Source organism: Heterodontus francisci, chromosome 3 (genome assembly GCF_036365525.1).
Source record: "Heterodontus francisci isolate sHetFra1 chromosome 3, sHetFra1.hap1, whole genome shotgun sequence".
NCBI classification, from domain to species: Eukaryota; Metazoa; Chordata; class Chondrichthyes; order Heterodontiformes; family Heterodontidae; genus Heterodontus; species Heterodontus francisci.
Window position 1 is genome coordinate 133,336,488 of NC_090373.1, and position 25,548 is coordinate 133,362,035.

The 25,548-nt window shown below is 40.7% G+C and overlaps 1 protein-coding gene across 1 annotated transcript in view; it reads right to left on the reverse strand.

The window, feature by feature from the left end:
* Positions 1-1,627: 1,627 nt before the first annotated feature.
* The window catches only part of LOC137360866 (zinc finger protein 107-like), a 68,555-nt gene continuing 44,634 nt past the window's right edge, over positions 1,628-25,548 (reverse strand). The window contains exon 3 of the mRNA XM_068026025.1: positions 1,628-12,920. Coding sequence (XP_067882126.1) covers positions 9,295-12,920 — 3,626 coding nt within the window. The 3' untranslated portion in view covers positions 1,628-9,294. The remainder of the gene's footprint in view (positions 12,921-25,548) is intronic.

The window sequence follows — 25,548 nt, forward strand, 5'->3', positions numbered from 1 at the left end:
CACATATCAAGTCCTTTCCTTCTCTAAGTATGGCATTTTGTGCATTGCTCCTGCCTCCCTTCAATCAGCAATACAGCATGCAACTGTCTCAGCCCTACTGTCACTCTCTCCTTAAATCCCTCCACCTCACATATTCACTGTTGTAATGTAGGGAATGCCCATGATAAGCATGGCAATGAGCTACTTTTGCATCAAGAGACCAGCTAGCGTCTAAGTGTGTCAAAATGTAGCACCCTTACAACACCGATCCTTTTTCAAAGGACCAACATGGCAAAGTAATGGATAACGGAACTGCCTGGTGCTTGGGTGGCTAAATGCACCCCCCCCCCCCAGTGTGACAACTATACAGATAGGAAATTCTAGGTGCAAACCCTGGTCTGCATCAAGTTAGCTGACCTTACTTGGAATGGTACTGGTATTCTACTTTTTCTTCAGGTGTGGTTTCAGCACTCAGGGACAGTGGCAAGGCTGCATTTATTACCCACCTCTGGCTGCTGGTGATGGGTCTTTTCTTTATCTCTACAAGTACTGCAGTGGTTCAATGCTCCCATGATGGTATTAGGTAGAGAACTCTAGATCAACTCAGCAACAATAAAGGAGTGGTGGGATACATCCAAATCAGGATGGAGAGAGATTTGGAAGGGGTGAAGAAGTCCCTATGCTCTTGCTGATCTCGTCTTTCTTGGTGGTAAAGGTCAAAGGGCTGTGAAGTACTATGAAACTAAATTGATGAATTGCAGCAGTACATCCTACAGCCACAGTTGGAGTGTAAATTAGACCACTTTGCACTCTTTTACCGGCATGGGCAGCTACAAGACTCCATGTTGGGAACCTACATCCTGTGCTCCAAGAACAGCTAAAAAATGTCCAACCTGAAAATGGGCAGCAATGAGCAGAACAAGCACCAGGCCTGCTCCATTTGCAATTCTTCAGTGCTTGATGCAGCTGCCAATTCAAGGTACTTTTGTTTTAAACAAAATCTTCGATAACCCTTCAGTTCTCCTCCAAATCCAATGCCCCAATATTTCCTAGGCCTCTTATGATCCAGGACTTGACAGGTTTGGCTGACAGGGCAGCCAACACTGCTCCCAGCTCAGACCTCAGGTAGATATTACAGATCAGGTCCAGGTGACTTCATCGGACCCAGTCTGCATATTTAAAGCAGGACCCCCCACTTCCTTCCTGCAGGTGTCCTGCTCACCTGTTCAAAAATAGGGACATGGCAGGAAGGAAGCAGGATCGGTGCAGTTAACTGACTCCCTTTAATTTAACTAACTGTCCACCCACCCTCATCTCCACTCCCTCCCCCCGAGCCTGGTTTCTGCCATGTGAAGGCAGTTAAAACCGGGCCCAAAGACTGTTGACAGCTGTTTATTTCCTCTTCAGAGAAACAGCTGTAGTCTAAGCAATTTTGGAGTTATAAGCCATAGGCTTAAAATACTGAAAAAGTTCAGGTAGATCAGCATCTGGAAAAGATTAACAATTGAAACATGATTTTTAGGCCCTTCATCATTAACCTGTCGTTCCCTTGCACTTTGATGATTTTCTGATATGTATTTATGTGGATCTATTTTTTTTTAAACTAAAAGGAGACAAGGGAATTACCAAAAAAGGCACTTTGTAGCTGCAAAAGTATGTAATTTAATATAGAAAACAGGCAAATATATAACAGTAAAGATTAAGTACTCTATGTTTACACATCCCAATTAAAGGAAATTCTAATGTAGAACAGTTAATGAAAAAGACACATACTTGCCATTGGGATACACTGCCAAGCATTAGTACACAGCTTGTTATGTTGTATATTTCAGAAAATAAATTAAAATTGCTGCTAACAAAACTGGAGAAATGTGGTTCAGGTGTGTGAAGAATTATTCAGGTCTTTCATTAGTGAAATTAAAGCCCATTTTCATCTCTGCTCCTCAACTTGCATATATGTAACAAATCAACCTTTAGCAGCCTTGTCCCTCTTAGTTTGAGAGACTAGCAAGCACAGGGACATCATTTGTCTGGTAGTTTAATGCCCAACATTTGACTTATTTCTATTGTTTGCCCTATCACAGGGATTCCTATACACTGTTGCTGAAGGAAAAAAGAAACAAACTTGGTGAAATGGGAAGGGAAGTCTATTAAAATGTCCTATTAGTCACCATACTGGTCCATTAACAGATTTAGTGACTATAACATTGCAATATTATAGACTTTGTGAAGAATGATTTGTGAATTTTTTGTGGTTTTGACCTAGTATTTCACTGAAAAATTTACAATAATTATGTGCAAACCTGCAGATAGAATTAGAATGCACTTAGCAAGTGAGAAAATACAATATTCCCATGGGCCAAAACACACACTTCACACAACCATTGCAACACAGATCAGAAGAGCTGTGAAGCAACAACCCAACATCTATTATGAAAGGGTCTGCCAGTGTATTCAGCGGGAATACAGATTGGGATTTGACTTTTTCGATCTGCAGACCAATGTACTTGAATCAGGCAATGTCTGTAATAACTGTAGTTTGCTGGTTCTTGGTTTTTATAGGTGCAAGAACCAAGGATAAACTATAAAGCAATCATAAATAATACATTCTGACCAATCTAACTTGTATATGAACCGGGAGCCTTACTTGAGCCATCCAGTCCTTGGTCATTAAAAAAAAACTGCAAATCGCAAGAAAGCAATCCTAAAGGTTTACAATGATATTCTGTATAATGTATTTAACGTCTTTTTTTCATTCATGGGATGTGAGCGACACTGGCAAGGTCAGCATTCATTGCCTATTCATAACTGCCCTCGAGAAGGTGGTGGCGAGCCGCCTTCTTGAACTGCTGCAGTCCACGTTGTGTAGGTACACCCACAGTGCTGTTAGGGAGGGAGTTCCAGGATTTTGAACCAACAGTGAAGGAACGGCGATATAGTTCCAAATCAGGATGTTGTGTGGTTTGGAGGGGAACTTACAGGTGATGGTGTTCCCATGCATCTGCTGCCCTTGTCTTTCTAGGTGATAGAGATCGCAGGCTTGGAAGGCGCTGTTGAAGGAGATTTGGCGAGTTGTTGCAGTGCATCTTGTAGATATTACACACTGCTACCACTGTGCACTGGTGATGGAAGGAGTGAATGTTGAAGGTGTGGATGGAATGCTGATCAAGCAGGCTGCTTTGTACTGGATGATGGGTCAAGCTGGAGTGTTGTTGGAACTGCACACATTCAGGCAAGTGGAGAGTATTCCATCACACTCCTGACTTGTGCCTTGTAGATGGCGGACAGGTTTTGGGGAGTCAGGAGGTGAGTTACTCGCCACAGGATTCCTAGCCTCGGAACTGCTCTTGTAGCCATAATATTTATGTGACTGTTCCAGTTTAGTTTCTAGTCAATGGTAACCCCCAGGATTTTGATAGTGGGAGATCCAGCAATGATAATGCCATTGAATGTCAAGGGGAGATGGTCATTGCCTGGCACTTGCATGGCACAAATGTTACTTGCCACATATCAGCCCAAGCATGAATGCGGTCCAGGTCTCTGTGCACTCGGGTGCAGACTATTTCAGTATCTGAATCGTCACGAATGGTGCTGAACATTGTGCAATCATAAGCAAACATCCCACTTCTGACCTTATGATGGAGGGAAGGTCATTGATGAAGGAACTGAAGATGGTTGGGCCCAGGACACTACCCTGAGGAACTCCTGCAGAAATGTTCTGGGTTGACATTATTGGCCTCCAATAACCACAAACCATCTTCCTTTGTACCAGGTATGACTCCAACCAGTGGAGCGTTTTCCCCGATTCCCATTGATTACAATTTTGCTGGCGGTCCTTGATGCCACACTTGGTCAAATGCTGCCTTGATGTCAAGGGCAGTTACTCTCACCTCACGAATTCAGCTCTTTTGTCCATGTTTGGACCAGGGCTGTAATGAGGTCAGGAGCCGTGTGGTCCTGGCAGAACCCAAACTGAGCATCAGGGAGCAGGTTATTGCTGAATAAGTGCTGCTTGATAGCACTGTCGACGACACCTTCCATCACGATTAAGAGTAGATTGATGGGACAGTATTGACTAGATCAGATTTGTTCTACTTTTTGTGGACAGGACAAACCTAGGCAGTTTTCCACATTGTCAGGTGGATGCCAGTGTTGTAGCTGTATTGGAACAGCTTGGCTAGGGCGCTGCTAGTTCTGGAGCACAAGTCTTCAGTACTACAGCCAGTATATTGTCGGGGCCCATAGCCTTTGCAGTATCCAGTGCCTTCAGCTTGATATCAAGTGTCTTTGGTAGCAAACAGTTTTTGAATTATTCAGATCAAATAATCCTTTTAAAGTTATAAGCTTGATTCAATTTTTATAACTTATGTACTTTTTTGGTTACAGAAAGCATTTAATTTTCAGATTACATTTTAGTTGAAAGTAATACACCAAGATCCATCTTTGCTTGAAACATTAACTGGAAAAAATGTGAAGTGGCTGCTCAAGATTTAGTATCCAAGATTACTGTGTAGATGGATGATACCCAGGGCAAACCAGGACATAGTCACCATGTTAGATTTAACACCTTTAAGGAAATGACATGACGACTATGAAGAGACAGCACTACCAGAAAATAATTTTAGTGATTTGACCAGAATCAATCCACAATCTCAGTTCATATTTAAGACATGGATTTGCAGCTATCTTTAGTTACTGATGCCTAGCATGCAGTCAACTTGATTAAGCACTGTTGGATATAATCTATAATCACAATGTCTATATTTCACTTCTGACTGCTTTGTTCACAAGTCATCAGATCAAGCCACCGCTGAGATACAGACCATTTTCCATGCCTTGTTATTGTACCTCCTCTATATATCAGTCACTTTCTGACATTGTTGGGTAATAGTTTTAGAACCCTGTTAACATGCTACTTTTCGCAGACAGTTTATAATTTGCATAACAGTAATTGCACTAAGATTCTGGAAATGTAAATATTAAATTAGAAGACAATGATGTGCTTAAATGGCTTAAATTCTTACTTTTACAACAGTAGAAGAAATCTTAATCCAGTAATACGTGCAGAAAAGCAACAAAATGTTTCAGTAATTGCATTTCCAATTATCCTGTTTCTCTGAAGGGGCAATGTGAGCAGTGATTTGCAACTACTTCTGTTAGAAGTACACAGATATCGTTGTTTCAAACAGTTTCTTAAAAGAAAACATACAGTACTATATGTGCTTGAATGCCAGCTTGTTAAGATCATTAATCATTTCAAACCAATAATCACATTTTTCTTTTGCTTCAGAGTTAACCTTTGGTTACATTCCATGATCCTGCACAGGGGTGTTGCTCAGTCAGCATTCCAGTAACAGTACATAAAGCATGCAGTCCAGATTACAGTATTAGATTTGGCTGGCTATGACATTCCTTAGCTTTTATTTTACATCACAATATACTGGAACTGTGACAGCGCACTAATCGATCTAGGTTAACAGATTTCTACAGCAAATGGTTAATTATAAAAAGGCAAAAATAAATTACACTTTAAGCTCACACACAAAAAAAATTACCAAGTACTAATGTCTTGTGAAGAAGTTGAGTTCCCAACACTATCTGGATTATCTATTCTCTCAGCTTCGCACAAGGAATCTATTGTGTTTTGACAGCATATCACCTGTAGTTTTGCTATTACCTAAACAATTCCATGGGAAATACGAGATCAGCGAAAACCTAACTTTTTAAAAAGTTTATGAAAATTACTAATATAGTCTTTTTTGCTGGATTTCTCTTTTCTGGGCACCTCTGAATTTAACCCATGTTGTTCTTAATAATTTTGAAAATTAATGGAAATCATGATCAATGAATTTTTTTTTTAAAAACAGTATTTCTGTCAAATATTAAAGATGTCTGGTTGTCAGTTTGCCTTCAGAATAAGTCAGTCAAATTGCAGTGCACTTAATGTGAATGACAAAGTTACAGCAGTAACTGACGACACACCTAGAACTTTGGCAGGATACTAACTCAAATAAAGAAATAAAAATTGGATTGAGGGAAAGAAAAAAATATCTCCAACAACCACCATTAAAGGCTGAAGGAATGGGACACCATACTTTTAAAGGTTAATTTTCAGTGCCAGAGAGGTTGTTTGGCAGTAATTAAGACTTAACACAAAGTTAGAAAGGGTACTTAGACTGAATTGGACAAGCTCCAACTTTCTGTGGAGAGTTTAGTTTGTATCTACCATGTAGGCACAGGAACGTCACACTGTTCAATGCAGTTATATGATAAGCCAGGACAGTGAGGTGTGACTTCCGCGCTGTTTACAGTGAAGCAGTACATCTCGGACAACAACCTCCAGAATTTTATGCTTAACTCCATATTTGCCCTTGCCTGAAATTGCTGCACCTTCTGGCATTAACAGCAGTGAGCAGTGTTGGCCTCACTGTTATATTTACAGTAAATTATGACCTATTACAATACATCCAGTAGCCACCAGAATAAATGGATATTTACTATTAAAATATTGTGTTAGCTATCGACAATCTCAAGCTGCACTTGCAATTCTGAATAAAGTTATTTCCATTGGTTATTTCAACATCTCGCTTTACTTAAATGTAGGTTTCATTTTTAATGAAAGGTTTGTAGCATTTATCTTATCAAAACTACAGGCTATGTATGCTCAGAACTATTGTTTGATCATACTACTGAAAAAATCCTACAGAATAGTTTTTCTCCACAGCACAACAGCACGTGGCTTAAATACTTATTTTTGCGAGTAAAATTAATAATTTAGAAAATAAGATCGTGCTTTGTTTCACAAAAGCCACAAGAATAGTTTCAGCAAGTGCTCTCCTGGGGGATGAATTCAGAAGTGGAAAGTTTGTTATTTGTGTGATGGAAATAGTCTGACTCTGCCAAATTTGAGCCTAGCTCGCCATTTTCTCATGGCAACTGGTCGAGATACAACCTCAATTTGCCAATACAAAAACAGAAAATGCACGAAACACTCAGCAGTTTGGGTAGTATTTGTGGAAAACAGCCAATATAAGCCACACCATTATGATTCAGATCTCTAACGTGCAGGCTTGACAAGTGGTCGAGTGATACAAGTCCATGTGACATTCTCCTCCCACTTAACCACCCCCACCACTTTATCCTCTCATGCAGTGGCTGCAAACGCTAAAGGTTAAAAATTTACAGTTAATATGCACTTTCAAAATTTAAATCAAAACAAATGAAGTTTGGTGCTTCTTAGCAGAGCTGCCCACCAGTATAAAACAATGGAATTTAACTCATCCTGCCTGTGCAGAATTGATGGCTGAGTCTATATGACAGTCCCCGAGTCAAAGCGTAAACAAGGTATACCATTCCTGAGCTGTTTGTACATATCAAGTTTCATTGAGGTTGCATGGATCTGTGACGCATGCACCACGTTAAAGGGCACCGCCTCTACCTGAAACCCAGATTAATTATCAGTGCTTGCTGAATTGGAACTTATTTAAGGTTACTCCTGAACTATTTAAAATTGAAACCAAAACAACACATTTGATTTGCTTCTGGGTTTTCAGTCATCTGGCTTGCTGCAGTGTAACTGGAATTCCCAGAGTGCTTCACGCAATGACACATAGGATGTTGTAGTGTTATTACACAAGATACAGAATCTGCACATTACACCCTAGATTAACAAGTTTTTTTTTGTCTTACTGGCCTGAAGGAAGCATTCCACTTAGAGTGCAACCAGACTGTTCAAATTCTAATAAAACCAGATTCGGATCTGTTATGGAATTCATTCCAAACTGACTGAAATTGCTAAATTTACAATTCATGGGGAACACAAGTGAGGATTTAAAGGGTATCCCCATAGCATGTCTGTTGTAGATAAAACAACATTTCATGGACAAGTCTGTACTTAGAATGGTTACAGCACAGAAGGAGCCTATTCAGCCTGTCGTATCTGTGTGCCTCTCTGCAAAAGCAACTGACCTAACCCCACTCACCAGTCCTTTTCCTATGACCCTGCAAATTCTCTCTCTTCAGATAATTATCTAATTCCCTTTTGAAAGCCACAATCGAATATGCCTCCACCACACTCTCAGGCAGTGCATTCCCGCTCCTAACCACACGCTGCGCAAAAAAGCTTTTCATCATGTCGCCTTAAATCAGTGCCCTCTGATTCTCGACTCTTCTGCCAATGGGAACAGTCTCTCCCCATCTACTCTGTGCAGACCCCTCATGAATTTGAGCACCTCTATCAAATATCCTCTTGACCTTCTCTTAATCACAATTGCTGCTGTAAGTGGTACATTTTGGCATGTCAAATTAACAGCCACATGGCAAGATGTATTTTAGAAGCACATAATATTAAATGAAGCTCTCCAATCAAAACTAAATATATAAATTATCAAAAAAATCATAATCCATGCTTTGCTTTTAATGTGATTAAGCACTCTATTCAAATTTAATCTAAATCCCAGTGTAAATCTACTGTAGTATTGCTGGGAAAGCTGAAGAGGTTCAGTCTCCCGAGGGGAAAAAAAAGGTACATGTACAACTTTGTATATTCAGCCAGTCACTGATCACTGCAAGACCATAATGGAACTGCAGCATCTTCCATCTGCTAACGTACATTCATTAGGCTATTTATCTATTAATGCCTATTTACATCATTTTAAACACGAGAAAATGTAACATAAGAAAAGCCATGTATGAGGGGAAAAACACATTCAGTGCATCTCTTCAGCACCCAAACTGTCCCATTATAATTATATTATGAATGCCCCTTAGTTTTTTTTCTCTAACATACCAAGCATTTATTACTTGAGTAAAGCTCTTCCCAATATATCCATTTTAAATTGACTTTTCACTGACAAATTTATGGCCTCCAGTTTTACTTTCGTGACTGAAACTTACTGGTTGCAACAAAAATGCTTAAGACAGGTGGACATTCCACCAAAGTGACCAGAATGGCAGGCTTCATTCTACTGTGTGTTAAACAAATAAAACTTATTGATGTGCATACTGATACATTTAGGATTTACAATGATTTCAAGTAAAGATGTAAAAGTGGCACAAAGCCTCCTGTTCATCGGAAACGAGTTTATATTATTTTGGCTCCACTGAGTCTCTTCAGTCTTGTGGAGGTGCTTGCAATTGGAGGGTTCCCTCGTCCACACAAGTCCACCACTACACCTTTTTACGTTACTTCACTAGGACATGTACAGGAAACATCTCTATGGTTCTGCACCACTCCTCATGTCTGTGTCGATCAAGATTTTGAGTGCTGCCCATCACAACGACCCAGCTTGTTCCAATTTATTGCACAATTAGACTTTAACTTGTGTGAACCCTGGCATGTCGCTTGAGGTTAGTCATTGAAGCGCATGAGTAGTTGCACTGATCACACTGGAAAGTTTCTTGCTTTATATGGTTCCTCATATGCCGCTTGAGGTTGCCTAGCTGGGCAGAGACATAGTTACACTGTGAACATTTATATGGCCTTCTGTAGCTGTGTATGTTCATGTGTCTTATGAGGTTGCTCTGGTACTGCGAGACAAAGTTGCACAACTTGCAAGAGAAGACTTTCTGTTCTTTGCTAAGGCTATTCTCATTCTCCCCTTCTTGCTTTACCTCCAGACTTACCACATGATTCTGCTTGTGGCGTTTAAAGGCTGCCTTGCTGTCACATACAAACTCACACTGCGTGCACTGATAGGTTTCCTTTCTTGCATGTGTTCGAAGGTGTCGTTTGACATTGACCAATTGGGTGGAAGCATAATTGCACTGGCTACACTTAAAGGGCTTTTCCCCTTTGTGGCTCCTGATGTGTCGGTTGAGGTTCCCCAACTCTATAGTTTCATAATAGCACTGCGAACATTTATACTGTCTCTTTCGTTTCAGATTCCTTGAAATACGGCTGGGGAAAGGAGCACTTGACTCACAGGAGGGAGATTCATCATGACTTTCAAGGTTATCTTCCTGTGAACATAGACCATTCTCTATCTCTTTTTTTATGCTAATGCTGTCCGGTTGTACCAGGTCAGCCATGTCAGAAGACGAAGAATCCAATTGGCTAGATGTTTGTTTCATGTGTGTTTGCAAATGCCTCTTCAAGTTTGCAAAATTAATAGATGCATAGTTGCACTTGTTGCATTTAAACGGCCTTACACCCAAGTGAACCTGGATATGGCGTTTGAAGTTCCCGGATTGCTTGGTGGTATAGGTGCAGTGGGAACATTGGTACTCACTATTGCTGTTGCTATGTGTTTTCATGTGTGCTTTCATGTGCATTATGAAGTGGTTGGGGTACTGGGTGACAAAACTGCATAATTTACAAGAGAAGATGTTTTCACTACTTTGATGTACAATTGTCTCTTTGGAAAGGGACTGGGGATCACTGGACACAGAGCCTGTGCTGTGTGTTTTCATGTGCCCCATTAAATCGTTCGGGTGTTGCGTGATGAAGTCACACAGATTGCAAGAAAAATGTTTCTGGATATTTTCACTTTCTTCCTTGTTCGGTGGCCCCCCTTCATTGCCCACATGATTTTGCATGTGCTCATTCCAGCTGGTCATACTGCAAGTAGAGTAGGTGCAGTGGCCACATCGGAAAGGCCTTTTACCTGTGCGAACCCGTTGGGCTCCCAGGATTTTCCTGGTCACATCCACATGTGTCTTCATGTGCCTTGCAAGGATACTTGGGTACTGGGCTTTAAAATCACACAACACACAACAAAAGGGTTTCTCAGATTTCACTGAATTGCTGCCTTCCCCCAAGAATGCCTTTTCTGCATGAATTTGCTTGTGTCGCTTCAAATTCTCCATGCGGCTACAGGTGTAATTACACTCATCACATCTGAAGGGTTTTTCCCCAGTGTGGATCAATATGTGCCGTTTAAGGTTACCTTGTTGCACTGTTGCATATTCACAGTAGTGACACTTGTAGGGCTTCTCTGCATTGTGCGTCTTCATGTGCCGCATGAGGTGGCCAGGGTACTCAGAGACAAAGCTACACAGCTTGCAGGAATATAGTTCTTGGGCTTTTTCCTTCCCATCCTCATCGCCCTGAAACAGCAATTCTTTCCTGACATGACTCTCCTTATGTTCTTTTAATTCCACTGCACTGTTGCAGGTACAGTAGCAGATGCCACATTTGAACGATTTGGGCCGAGTATGAGTTAATATGTGACGCTTTAGATTTCCTGACTGGTGAGATGCATATTCGCACTGGTCACATTTGAAAGGCTTTTCTCCCAGATGAATCCGGATGTGCCGTTGCAAGTTCCCTGATAAAGAAGATACATAATTACAGTATGTACATTTGTAAGGCTTCTTTTCTCCACTTCCGCTTTTCTCAGTGTGCTCTTGTTGGTGCTCCTTTAGATCTGCCATGTTATCACAGACATAGTCACACAAGCGACACTTGAGTGATTTTGTGTGTGCGTGGGTCTGTCTGTGCCTCTTAAGGTGCCCCGACTGATAAGTTGCATAGTCGCATTGGTCACATTTGAAGGGTTTCTCTCCCAGGTGAATTCGAGTGTGTCTTTGGAGGTTCCCCAAAAGTAATGATGTATAATCACAATATAAACATTTGTAAGGCTTTTCCTCCCCAATGTTTGTTGCAAGTTGCTCAGGAGTATGAATTGAGGCTTTGTTGGTGACTCTTCGCTTACCCTGTAGATGCTTTTCCTTAACTTGTTGAAGCTTTTCCTTTACATGAGTCTCTTTATGCTGTTTTAAGTCTAATAAGTTACTACAGCTGTAGACGCAGTGGCGACATTTGAACATTTTTTCACGTGTGTGTGTGAGCATATGACGCTTAAGGTTTCCCATTTGACAGGACGAATAATCACATTTGTCACACTTGAAGGGTTTTTCTCCCAGATGAATGCGGGTATGTCGCTGGAGATTTCCAAGCAGTGGTGACGCATAGCTACAATATAAACATTTATAAGGCTTCTCTTCACCATTTGCATTCATTGAAGTTGCATCTGGTTCATTATTTTGTAGTAAACTTTTGTCGTCTTTGTGGTTTTGTTTGTGCCGCATTAAATCTGCCATACTATCCCCCATATAGTCACACTGGCCACATTTGAAGCATTTTTTCCTTGTGTGTATCAGCATATGACGTTTCAGATTTCCCATCTGACCAGATGCATAATCACACTGGTTGCATGTGAAAGACTTTTTCTGGGTATGAGTTAGCTTATGTCGCTTCAAGTTGCCGGATTGGCCAGTTGCATAGTAGCACTGGTCACACTTAAAGGGCTTTTCTCCAAGGTGGATTCGAATGTGACGCTGTAGATTCCCCGTCAATAATGATGTATAGCTGCAATATGAGCAGTTGTAAAACTTCTTCTGTTCACTTCCAAGGGTGGATGTATCACAGGCTGCTGGCAAGGGCAAGAGTTTCTTTGAAGCAGTGCTCTCTTTTAGTTGAAATGGAGGCTTATTCTTCGTGTGCTTCTTTTTGTGTCGAGTTAAGGTTATCATACGATCACAGGCAAAATGACAGTAGCTGCATTTGAAGGTCTTTTTCTGAGTGTGCGTTTGCACAAGGGCTCCTAATTGGCCATTTGCACTGTCACATCTCAAAGGCTTCTGGCCGTCATGAATCAGGAAATGACACTTAATCTTGCTCAACTGATTAGTTGTATAATTGCAGTAAGAACATTTATACAGTTTATCATCTAGCACTTTGGTTTCCTCAAAATTGCGGTCTTCTTCCAATATGATGTTCACATTGGCTTCCATACTGTTCTGATTGACAAAACCATTTGTCTGCTGAGGGGACCCATCATAGCAGTCTGTGAACATGTTAAGCCGCCTTGCAGTAGATTCCACTTGGTTACCCACCATCTCATCATCATTTTGTGGTTCTTTTCCAGTCTTGAGTCGCTTGCAGCTTGGAGAAAACTCCCCATTTTCATTTGCATGAATAAACTCCGAGCTATCAGAACCTGCAAATAAAAATCAACACATGTAATCAGTTTACTGGGCACTGCCAGCTGGCAACTAAAAACAACAAATAAAATCCCATTCTACCAACAGAGCTACAGTACCAAAAGTTGTGATGGGCAACAATCACTATGCAGAGTATATTAGTGCAGTATCTTACTGGTAGTTATTTTTCTGCATTTCCATTCCCAATGCCTTTAAAAAAAATATAGGGTTTTAACAAAAAAAAGCTAATAATCAGACTGTGATGTTTAGAATATAAGCTATTTAGAAAAAAGTCAAAATATAGCTACAAAAAAATCTATTTCTCATACAATTAATGTTGGATTTTATTATGCACCAACTTTTATTGGATTTAAGGGCCTCTGTGACAGTGAGTAAAAGACTTTCATTTCTCAACCAGGTTTGGGCTCAGACACAAAGGATGAAAATCCTTTGGTTACATAATAGTTACCACACTTCAAAAGTGGCCCATTGGTTGTGAAGTGCTTTGAGATACCCGAAAGATCATAAAGCAGAATTACAAGAGTTTCTTCCTTGCTGACTTGAAGAGTCCTATAATAAAAAAAAAACTTAGATAATCTGCCTATAAAAAGCACCCAGAGACTCACAGGTAAAATGAAAACGTGCCCGGGACAAAATGTTACGACTTCTGTAACAGTAGGGATGGAGTGCCTTTTAAGGAGCATTGATGAGGGGGGCAGAGTGAGCAGGGGAGGTGCAAATCATTCTTTTGGGATGGAGTTAAAGGGTAGTTGACCCGAGGGTATTCATCACAGACATGGGATGGTGGGGGGGTGGGGGGGGGGGGGGGCGCGTAGGTCAAAGTTTATCATCTACTTGGGCATAACATTCAAAGTTTTTTTTGGGAAGGGAATGAAATAAACCCCCAAACAAAATCTAAAATTGAGCAATAAAGGGAAAAATGCAATTAGATGAATGGTAAAGGTCTTTTTACTAAGTTATACATAACTATAATGAATTAAACTTCCACCTTATTTCTATCATCAGTGTTCAGACTCAGAAAGGCTGGTCATATGACAAGTGAACTCTCTTAACGGTATGTCTTTTTTAAATGTGAACTTCAATCACAGAATGCCCACCGAGGTCAAATTTAACTGACACCACGAAGGAAGGTTAGTCCAACTGGCAGTTCAGGGCAGAATATGGTGAAAACTGAAAAAGGGAAACAGGTGGGAAACCTTAACTCACTGACTGACTATTTCAGGAATTTCCACATTTTCAGTCGGAACCAGGCAACTTCACTTGGCCTCATTCTAGTGAAAGGGCTCAATTGTTTTTTGCTTGGATGATTTTCCGAAAGGTACGTTACCACTGGATTATATAGAAATAAGGGTTTTTACTCTCTTCCCAGTTTCCTCCTCTTGTCGGTGTGCAATACTGGGGTATAGTTCTCTGCTATCTCACCTCAGTGTTCGCTCTTCGTGCTTATGTTTAGGTAGTGAAAGTCAAAAGGTCGTTTGCTTGGGTGGAGAGGCAAGGCAGGCATCGCAGTAGAGTCCAATCCAGTCCTACCCCCACAAACTTGCCATCAGGAGTGACTGGATAATGATCAGGAGTGAGGATCTTTGGTAATGTTTTCTCCCTGGCCCGGGGGACACTGAAGCTGTTGTAATACCTCTATTCCTGCCCTGATGGAGATCGGTTAGCTCTAAACAGAGTAAAAACTGAAGTGTGGCCTTTACTGGTCTGTTTGGCTCAGTAACCATGCAAGTGGTGCATTTACATAGTGAACCATTGAAGGAGCCAAATATTTTGTGAATGTATAAATCATTCAGTGAGTGGGAGTGATGCTGGAGCATCAGCATTTCAGACTAAAAGCTCACATTCAAACTAAATCTTCACCATTGTAACTTCAACATCTAATGGGAAGAACAGTTTGACAAATTGTTTGTTTAAGATGGCAGCTCCTTGTTGCCTCCAGTGCGTCACTGGCAAATAGTTAAAGCAATGGCATCAGCATCCATAAGCAACCATTCTGTCTTTCTCAGAATCCTAGGGTTAACTAAGCGGGGATGGGGAAATGGAACAGAATAGAGAACAGCACGCTTACAACGCCTTTAGAAGTGACTAGAGCCCGAGGTATTGCATCCATTGGGCAATAGCCTCTATAGAATATGAGGAAAATAAACGATCTAGGTTATGTTATCAGTGAAAATCAAGTCAAAGCATCACAATTTTCACAGAACAGTGACTATTAGAAGCTAAATAGATGAAATCATCAACACAGCACTAAGATGCAGTAAGAAAAAGCACACGCTTGCATTAGCAGGATACAAATGAAGACTGGTTATATATGGTTGTCTGAGACACTAGCCAGACCCAATCTTTATGGTTATGTCTGCCCTAGGGATACAGACATAAGCAACAGTGGCGATTCTGCACATCAGGAATTTAAGTTCTGAAAAAAGGATCAAAAATGTGGCTTTTCTACTTTAGAGGAGGATATGGTGAGAAGTAGCAGTTGAAATATTGAAGATTGTGGACATAATTGGGGGGAGAAAAAAATGGAGCTTAATTGGTGGTTTCACAACCTACAAATTAGGAGGAGAATCAGGAGTAAGAAAGGAAGCTGGATAACTTCAAAAGTTTTTTTCTACCCAAAAGGCTGATTATGTTGTCGAAAGTTATCAAAAAAGGTCATTTAAGTATTAATGCGAAGGAGGAGATAATTAAATGTGTTTCTGGAGGGAGATGGGGAGATTAAGGGAAGTAGCAAAGAGGAATTGGTGAGGAGTTTATCTATAAAACAAGGAGCAGCTTGTTGGACCTAATTTATTTTTCCCATTCTTAAAAATTCTAGTGTTCTTATAGTGATAGAACTGTAAAATAAAAAAAAAAGTGCAAAAAGGTAACAAGTTATACCTCAGGAAAAGTAGCAGCAACTGGGTGGTCAGTTACAAATAAGACAAGAAATATAATTTACATGTAATAAGATTTAAATGTTGGTAAGATCACAGCTGCAATCTACCAGCAGCTTTTAAAAGTCACCACTTCAGGCTACCAATAAACTTTGGTGGTTCACAGGTAAATGAAGCAAATCTTTACTCATACAAAGTTAGTTCACTTGTAGAAAGAATGTTTTGTCATACTGTGATAAAAGCTCTTGATAAAGAAAAAAAATGTTGCCCATTACTGACCAGAAGTAACGCTACTCTGCTGAAATTTACTTTTTAAAAAAAAAGTGTTTTTTCCACAAACAATGCATTCATTAATCTGTAAATGCAACAAAAATTTCAATTTCAGTGCAGTAGCGCTACTTACCATAGCAGAATGATTTAAGCCCCATGTACTGATCCAGGGTCGCTGAAGAACAAAGACCAAGTGGATAAATGGTTTGTTTTCCTTGCGCAACTAAATTTGTAGTTTTGAAAAAGCCATACTCTAGAGTTATAGAACAGCTGCAATAGCCTGCTAATAAACAGAAAAATTCCCCTTTATAAACATCAAGGCCATGCAAGCCGCTTCATTTAGTTGGGTGCACAGGACATATCTCAAATACAGTCGCTACTTTTAAAAAAAATTAATTCACAGGATGTGGATGTCATTGGCAAGGCCCGCCTTTATTGCCCATCCTTAATTGCCTTGGAGATGGAGGCGGTGGTGATGATCCTCTTTCTTGACAACTGATTGGCTTGCTAGGCCCTTTCAGCAGTCAATTAAGAGTCATAGAGTCATTGAGAAATACAGCACCGAAACAGGCCCTTCGGCCCACCGAGTCTGTGACGACCATCAACCATCCATTTATACTAATCCGACATTCATCCCATTTTCCCTCTCACATTCCCACCTTCCCTCAATTCTCCTACCACCTACCTACACTAGGGGCAATTTTTTTTACAATGGCCAATTTACCTATTAACCCGCAAGTCTTTGGCATGTGGGAGGAAACTGGAGCACCCGGAGGAAACCCACGCGGTCACAGGGAGAACTTGCACAGGCAGTACCCAGAACCGAACCTGGGTCACGAGAGCTGTGAGGCTGTGGTGCTAACCACTGTGCCGCCCAGTCAACCACATTGCTGTGAGATTGAACTCACATATACGTCAGACAGGATAAGGATGGCAGACTTCCTTTCCTAAAGAACATTAGTGAACCAATTGGGCTTTTACAACAATCTGGTAGTTAAATGATCACCATTACTGATACCAGCTTTTCATTTCAGATTAATTTAATTAACTGAATTTAAAATCCCCAGCTATCGTGGTTGAACTTGAACTCATGTCTCTGGATCATTAGTCCAGACCTGTGAGTTACTAGTCCAGTAACATAACCACTACATTACTGTTCCTGGTGGACTATTGCTTAATTAGGACAAAACAAAGGAGAGCCTTTTCAGTACATGACCTGGGCTAGCATGGAGACTGGGCAGTTTCAAAAATAATCACAGGACTGAAGCATTACTATGTCACAAACTTGCCTTACTTGATACAATAGCCCAATAAAGCTGGAAATGCACGTAAATCTATTAGAACGGATCAGGATATAATGATGGGAGAATCAAAATTTCAACAATACTCAAATACTGGACAAGGGCTAAGTTCTAACAACTACATTTTTCATCAATTTTCTTCCTTCCTTTCCGAAAAGTGCTGTTTCTGTGGTATGATTCCATGTGCTTCGGCTGCTCATCAGTATCTTGCTCAAGTGTCCATTCCTCGTGTGTTAATATAGTCAGTGAATGGCAGCAGCTGTAGGGGACATCATATTGGATGCTGACTATTCTTATTTGATGTCCTCATGTGCACTCTCCACCTAGGAGTCACAGAACCTGCAAAAAAGTCTTCCCTTCCCACACCCCAGCACAGAGAAATTGCTGCACCCATCACTGCCCATTTTGAGTAACACAAAATTTGGCTGGCTTGAAAGTTGTCATTTCCCCCCCCCCCCCTCCATATATATGTACAATAATGCGAAAGTGTTTGCATCTGGAAGACTAAATGGGTTATTTCAATTCTGGATTCTTGCTAAAATTCACTACCAATGAGATGGAAGGTGGCTATGGAAGTCAAAAGTGCATCTACCTGCCATCACTCATTTGCTTTAGTTGCAGTTCATTTTTGTCTGTTTTGTTTAGACTTTCTATTTACCTGCATCGAATTGAAAAAGTTTCCGACTATAGATTGTGTTTTGCTGCAGCAACAAGAAGTTTGAATTTAAACAGAAGTTAATTGGTGAAATGTCTTATTTTCCCACTGTTGATGTTTTTTTTTAACCGTGCTTAGTAATATTTTACAAGATTCCCAGCTCCAGGACATTACATCTCAGTAGATCATTATTCAGTCAACCCAAACAAACATTCTGTCTTACTGCAATTACAATTGACTTTGCGAGTATGTGTGAGAGAAAAGGGGGGGGGGGGGGGGGGGGGGGGGGGAAAGAGAGAGAGGGGGGGGGGTGGAAAGAGAGAGAGAGAGAAAAAGACAGGGGATGGGAGAGAGGGGCGAGATTGCTGAAATATGGGATACAAAAACAGAAAATACTGGAAACACTCAGACCATTCAGCATCTTTGGAGTGAGCAGACAAATAATAATGACGGACTTGCTGAGTGTTTTCAACATTTACGGTTTTGTTTTCAAATTTCCAGCATCTACTTTTTTTTTTACATTTTATGTTTTTATCTGCAGGATAAATCCAGATGAAATAAGCATTACATAGAAATTGAGATCACAGTAAATTGTTCAACCCTACTGTAAAAGAAAACAAAAATAATTATTCAAATTCTCCTTAAATAGTAATTGGACAAAAAAGCTGCTTCTAAACTTGGTCTTCCAAGCAATTGTGAATATTTTGATATTGTGTTATTGGAACTTCTTTAGCCTGAGCAAATTTGTAGTCCAGTGTAATTATAAATTACATCACACTCAGACTAATAAAATTCTTTTTCTGCTGCAATACTAATATTTGAATGCAAGTAGAAATTTTCAAGGTGTAAAGGAAGTCTAAGTAATTAACATGAGGTCATTTAGCATGAAATGTTTGCCCCAGAAGTTACTGTACTGGTGAGTTTCAGGGCAATATTTAACTCTGATAACTGGGAAATTCTGCTGAACCCAGGCCTTAAAAGAAATTAATAGCACAAGAGATCATGGAATGAGACATGTCACATGGTCCATGACACCACTGTCCCCTTGACATTCAATGGCATTACAATCGCTGAATTCCCCCTTATCAACATCATAGGGGTTACCATTGACCAGAAACTGAACTGGAGTAGCCATATAAATACCGTGGCTACAAGAGCAGGTCAGAGGCTAGGAATCCTGTGGCGAGTCACTCACCTCCTGACTCCCCAAAGCCTGTCCACCATCTACAAGGCACAACTCAGGAGTGCGATGGAATACTCTCCACTTGCTTGGATGAGTGCAGCTCCAACAACACTCAAGAAGCTCGATAACATCCAGGACAAAGCAGCCAGCTTGACTGGCACCCCATGCACAAACATTCACTCCCTCCACCACCGACGCACAGTGGCAGCAACGTATACCATCTGCAAGATGCACCGCAGCAACACACCAAGGCTCCTTAGATAGCACCTTCCAAACCCGCGACCTCTACCACCGAGGAGGACAAGGGCAGCAGATGCACGGCAACACCACCACCTGCAAGTTCCCCTCCAAGCCACACAACATCCTGATTTGGGACTATATTGCCGTTCCTTCACTGTCGCTGGGTCAAAATCCTGGAACTCCCTCCTTAACAGCACTGTGGGTGTACCTACACCCCAAGGACTTCAGCGGTTCAAGAAGGCAGCTCATCACCACCTTCTCAAGGGCAATTAAGGATGGGCACTCAATGCTGGCCTAGCCAGGGACACCTACATCCCATGAATGAATTAAAAAAACTTCTCAAAAACAATGTAATATGTCATCATTTTACCCAAGTACCAGTGGATATGCAGTCAATCCCATTTAAGAACACATTTGATCATAGCATTCTCCTCAACTACTGCTCCTATTTAGGAGATTAAGTGGATTCCCAAACTTTCTTCCAGCATTAGCTAAAAATTAGTGCCCAGTCATTCCCATTATTGGAACAATTTTGCCATTCCAATTGCTGAATACCTGGAGTACCAGAGCAAATTCTCATATAAGCTTAGATTCAGAAACACAATTTTACTCCTCTAAGCATGGCTGCTTCTGATCCAGTCATAGGAAGTTATGTCACTTCCCATTCACTCCTTAATAGAATTGCCAGATATGACACAAAACTTCATTTCTAAAAGACAAAATAAATTTTCAAAATATTCACACAGCAACATTCAGTAGACAGATAAAGAAACCACAAACTACCACTTAATTTTACCTAAAGACAGCAGCACATTACAGTACATTTTTGTATGCAGTATTTTTTTTCGAAGAGTTGGTGATTACAAAGATGGCATGGCCTTACATTCCAATTTGTGATGACACATGGATTGAAATTGATGTATTGAAAAAGCTGTTCATACTCAAGCCAGTAGGTACAATCAAATCATAATCCGAATTCAAGCATAATGTTCCTCCACAAATCAGACATGAACAATAAAATTGCCTCTCAACTTGTGTCAATGCCACTTAAAAAGTTCACAATTTTTATAGTGAAGGAAAGCAAGTAAGAATATCACAGATTTGATGGGGTGCGTTGTTTCTGTACATTAATGTCATCCCTAGCCATAATTAACTCGATACATGGAACAGACTAAAAGGTTTGCAGCATTAAGAAGCTCTTAAGACCTGGAGCAACCAGAATTTCTTGAAGAATAACAGCTATCCAAGAAACTGTGTGGATTGTGACTTTTTAATCTCTTAGATCTAAGTTTCAATCTAATCCAGGCGAATAGGATATAAAGCTCCCAAGTCGGTTTCCTGAATATGAAATCCAGCCTCAACCTAATTTGCATTAGGTATGGGCTAAACTCTCCCTAATTCAACACGAACAGATAATCTCATTCAGAGAAGCCAGAGACCAAACGTGGATTCTGAGGCACATTGTGGGGGCAGAGTAAAAGGAACTTTCCTCCAGTGTTATAAGTATTCCACTCCTGGCACTGACATCCTTCACATTGGAATACAAAGGTTTAATCATTTATATATTCTTTTGATATTGCTTTTAGGGTACAAAATCAACTACTTCAAAAATGATATTGAGACAGAGATATAGGGAAGGGTGAGGACATGGAGGGATTTGAAAACAAGAATGAGAATTCTAAAATCAAGATGTGGCTTGACCCAGGAGCCAATGTAAGTCAGCGAGAACAAGGGTGATAGGAGAATGGACTTGGTGCGAGTTAAGATGTGGGTAACAGAGTTTTGGATGACCTTAAGTTTCTGGAGGGTAGAATGTGGGAGACCAGCCAGGAGTGCATTGGAATAGTCAAGTCTAGAGGTAAATTAGGGTTTCCACAGCAGATTAGCTAAAACAGGGACGAAGTCAGGCAATGTCATGGAGGTGGAAATAGGCAGTCTTCATGATGGTGCAAATATGAGGTCAGAAGCTCATCTCTGGTCAAATGTGACACCTAGGTTGCAAACAGACTGGCTTAATGTCAGACTGCTGCCAGGAAGAGGGCTGTAGTCAGTGGCTAGGGAACAGAGTTTGGAGCGGGGACTAAAAATTATGCCTTCAGTCTTCCCAATATTTAATTGCAGGAAATTTCTGTTCATCCAGTACTGGATGTCAGACAAGCAGTCTGATAATTTAGCAATAGTGGATGCATCGAGAGAAGTGGCGGTGAGGTAGAGCGGAGTGTCATCAGCATTCATGTGAAAGGAATTCTGTGTGCTTTTGGACAGTCCGTGCAACTACAGGCCAGTTAGCTTACATCAATGGGGGGGGGGGAGGGGGGGGGGAAAGAAGGTTTGAGAAACAATAATCAGGGGGAAATGACTTGGATCTTGCAATACAGAGTAGAATTTCAAAATTTGCTGATAATACCAAACTTGGAGGTGTGGCAACAGTGAAGATGATATGAACAGCCTGCAACAGGACATAGATAGGTTAGCAGAATGTGCTAGATGAAATGCAATATTGACAAGTGTGAGGTGATGCATTTTGGCAGAAGGAATACTTAGTGCATTGATCTTTGAAGGTGGCAGGACATACTGAGAGTGTGGTTAGTAAAGCATATGGGATCTTGAGCTGCACAAATAAGAGGCATTGAGTACAAAAGTTGGGACATTATGCTGAAACTTTATAAAGCTCTGTTTAGGCCCCAACTGGAGTATTGCATTCAGTTCTAGTCACCACACTTGAGGAAGGATGTGAGGGTCGTTGACAGGTTATAGAGGAGATTTACGAGAAACATTGCAGGGATATGAGATTTTAATTACAAGGTTAGCTTGGAAAAGCTGGGGCTGTTTTCCTTAGAGCAAAGGAAATTGAGGGGAGATTTAATACAGGCGTACAAGATTATGACAGGCTTAGTTAAGTTAGTCAAGGAAAACGTATTCCCATTAATTAATCGAACAAGGACTAGGGGGACACAAATTGAGGGTTCTGGGCAAGAGATGCAGGGGGAATATAAGGAAAAACTTTTTATGCAGCAGGTGGTAATGACCTGGAATTTGCTGCCCATAAGGGCGGCGGAAGCAGAGACAATCAAAAATCTCAAAAGGAAATTAGATGGGCACTTAAAGGAAATAAACTTGTAGGACTATGGGGATCAAGTGGGAGAGTGGGACTGACTGGATGGCTCCGTGGAGAGCTGGCATGGCCTCCTTCTGTGCTGTCGATGACTCTATGGTTCTATGTCACCATGGGGCAGCATGTAAATGAAAAATAGGAGGTGCCCAAAGGATAGATCCTTGGGATTTACCAAAGTTAACATTGCAGAAGCAGGAAGAGAAGCCTTTGCAAGTGATTCTCTGGCTATGATTAGGTAGATAACAATGGAACCACGTGAGAGCAGTCCCACTCAGCTAGACAACAATGTAGAGGCACTGGAGGAGGAAGTTGTGGTCAACTGTGTCAAAGGCTGCAGACAGGTCGAGAAGGGAAAGCTTACCTTTGTCACAGTCACATAGGATGTCATGTGTGGCATGTAAGAGGATAGTTTTTTTTTCATTTGCCCCTTTTGGGACAATTAAAATAGAAACTAAATGGCTGAGAGAAAATAAGTTTTTCTGCAAAGCACGCAAGTTACCCCATATAATCCTTTTAGAAACATGGATGAACTGAAAATGTAAACCAGCGCATCAATAAGTATCCTGCAAATCACAATACATCAAATTAAAAAGTATCCAATGTTATTAATACCTTAGCTGATGACACATTAGGGATTTGCGGCAGCCATACTGCAATTCTCATCCTGAACAGCTCTGTGACATTTCCAGAAGGTTTTAGTGCAAGACTTATTACAGAACAAAAAGGTACACAGTCACCTTGATGACCAATGGTACACTGTTGGAAAAGGTTTATAAGCACTTGCCTAAGCAAAAATATGACGTGTCAAGATAAAGATGTAATTCAATAGTGAATAATACTCACTCTTAGACTAAGTGGAGATTGTGCTTCCAAATTTCAATCTGCATCTCACTACAATCCTTGAAATTAGTTGTACATTTTCTAATGTACAAGCATCACTTCACCAAATGTTAAAGAAGCCCTTCCCAATTCAAAAACAACTGCACACATCTGTTCATAAATAACTTCAATCTTGTAAAATTTCATCCCAGCTGGGCAAACACGTAATCGCAGGTCAAGCACTTGTATGACTTCTCACCGCAGTGCGCTTTCACGCCTCTCACCAGGTACTGTGAATTGAAGCTGCACGGCTGGCAGCTGAACACTTTGTGGTTCGGTCAGAGATGATGTCCTCTTCCAATAAACTTGGTAGTCATTCTATCTAGCTGCTGTGTATTACCGTCCAATATTAGGCTGCACTTTTGGCACGAGAAAGATATAAACATTTCAGAATTTTCTTCTGCCTCTGTACTCTTGGTATGTATGTACCTGTCTGCAGTCTTTTATGTCGGGAGGAAATTCTGTGTCATTTATATGAAGACCAAACTCCAAAACAACAGAATTTCTAAATAAAATTGGATGTATAGTCTTTCTCCAAATACAATACACTTTACTAAACTGTCTAAAATAATTTTTAAAAATAGGATACTTTTTAATTCTGGGGCCTGCTCTAGTAGAAGCAGGAAATTCTGCCTTAAAACATTTATACCAACAGCTCGTTAGATTGTTCCGTTGAATTTTGGAGCAAAACTTTCTATTTGTTGATTGTTAGTGATCTATTTTCCCTCTTGATCTGGTAGATTAGATTAATTAGATTAGATTAGAGATACAGCACTGAAACAGGCCCTTCGGCCCACCGAGTCTGTGCCGAACATCAACCACCCATTTATACTAATCCTACACTAATCCCATATTCCTACCGCAATCCCCACCTGTCCCTATATTTCCCTACCACCTACCTATACTAGTGACAATTTATAATGGCCAATTTACCTATCAACCTGCAAGTCTTTTGGCTTGTGGGAGGAAACCAGAGCACCCGGAGAAAACCCACGCAGACACAGGGAGAACTTGCAAACTCCACACAGGCAGTACCCGGAATCGAACCCGGGTCCCTGGAGCTGTGAGGCTGCGGTGCTAACCACTGCGCCACTGTGCCGCCCAATTCCAATTGATGTTTTAATGCTTTATTCTGATTTGTTAGTAGACCGGTGATCTAAGTGTGAAGTAATAAAGTGTTTAGATGAAAATTACTCTTCAGCAAAACCCCCAGAATATTCTATTTTCTCAATGAAATATGGGAGTTTGAAATTTTCTGTTCTATAATGTGCTTCCTCACAGATAAAATAAACAAGTTTTTCAGTGGGTTGGCATGAGAGAGAACACAAGAACAGAAGAAATAGGAGGAGACGACCATTTGGCCCCTTGAGCCTATCCGCCATTCAATAAGATCAAGGCTGATCTGACCGTGGCTTTAACTCCACTTTCCTGCCTGTCCCCTATAACCCTTTACTCCCTTGTAGATCAAAAATATGTCTAATTCAGCCTTGAATATATTCAATGACTCAGCCTCCACTGCTCTCTGAGGTAGAGAATTTCAAAGATTAACGACCGCAGAGAAGAAATTCATCATCTCTATCTGAAATGGGAAACCCCTTATTTCTAAACTGTGCCCTGGTTCTAGATTCCCTCACAAGGGGAACATCTTCTCAGCATCGACCCTGTCAAGCCCCCTCAGAATCTTGTGTGTTTCAATAAGATCACCCCTCATTCTTCTGAGCTCCAATGTGTATAGGTCCAACCTGCTCAACCTTCCCTCATAAAACAACCTCTTCATCCCAGGAATCAATCCAGTGAATCTTTTCTGAATTGCATCCAATGAAGTATACCCCTCCTTAAATAAGGAGACCAAAACTGCGTGCAGTACTTTAGGTGTGGTCTCACCAACACCCTGGATGGTTGTAGCAAAACTTCCATACTTGTATACTCCATCCCCCTTGCAATAAAGGCCACCACTCCGTTTGCCTTCTTAATTATTTACTGTACCTGCACACTAACTTTGATTCACTTACAAGTACACTCAAATCCTTCTGTACCACAGCATTTTGCAGTCTCTCCATTTAAATAATATTTTGCTTTTCTATTCTTCTGACCGAAGTGGACAT